Source organism: Plasmodium gaboni, chromosome 14 (assembly GCF_001602025.1).
Source record: "Plasmodium gaboni strain SY75 chromosome 14, whole genome shotgun sequence".
Taxonomy (NCBI): Eukaryota; Apicomplexa; class Aconoidasida; order Haemosporida; family Plasmodiidae; genus Plasmodium; species Plasmodium gaboni.
Window position 1 is genome coordinate 1,764,743 of NC_031494.1, and position 898 is coordinate 1,765,640.

Consider the following 898-nt stretch of genomic DNA (forward strand, 5'->3'; position numbering starts at 1 on the left):
ATATATATATATATATTATCATAAAAAATGAATGGTATAGTTTTAATATATTTTATTATACTTAATTGAAGCATGTTTGAGAAACATACAGCTGGTACAGTTTACTTTTTCATATTTTTGAGCTATCCATCCACAACCTTAATACGATGAAACAAATAAATATAAATATATATATTACATTGCTTTTCCATTTTCATGTTAATAATGACAAAATGTGTTAAATTATATGAACGTGTTATATATTTTTTTAATATAAAAATTATTTTATTTCACATATATTTGCGGAAAAATATAAAATATATTTATATTAATTTGGGAGTTCTTATATTTTATTTAATCTTTTATCATGTTTCCATATACCTCTTTCCGGATTTTTACAATCACACTCTTGGCAATATGTTCTATCGGTATAATAATTTCCTCTAATAGTTTTATAAAAATTATTTTCACAACCTAAAATGAATATTTAATAAAATAAAATATATATATATATATATATATATATGTATGTATGACAATGTGTCTTTTTTTTGTTTTGTTTTTATCGAAATAAAAAAGAAAAACCATCGTTTGTAGGATGACAGCACTTTTGGCATATCTCCGATGTGCACGTTTGACCATATGACACATTATAATTGTTAATATAAAAGAAAAGAACAAAAACGAGAAGGCGAAAAGTTATGCCTTTCATCTTGAAATTAATTACCATAATGTTAATATAATATTATAAAATAATTTGTTCAAAAAAAAAAAAAAAAGAAAAAAAAAAAAAGGAAATATGAAATATAAGACAAAAGGAATACAAAAATAAATTTTTGGAACATTAAACTGTTAAAGGTTGATAAAAAGATATTATTATAAATATGGATGAGTATTCATAATATATATATGTTTTTTT

General features: G+C 20.6%; 1 protein-coding gene across 1 annotated transcript in view; it reads right to left on the reverse strand.

The window, feature by feature from the left end:
- PGSY75_1447600 (hypothetical protein) overlaps window positions 1-691 on the reverse strand; it is a gene marked incomplete at both ends in the record, with an annotated part of 1,096 nt that extends 405 nt beyond the window's left edge. Inside the window, 3 exons of the mRNA XM_018788161.1 lie at window positions 62-137; window positions 361-453; window positions 565-691. Of these exons, the coding sequence (XP_018639533.1) occupies window positions 62-137; window positions 361-453; window positions 565-691 (296 nt within the window). The remainder of the gene's footprint in view (window positions 1-61; window positions 138-360; window positions 454-564) is intronic.
- Window positions 692-898: the final 207 nt, after the last annotated feature.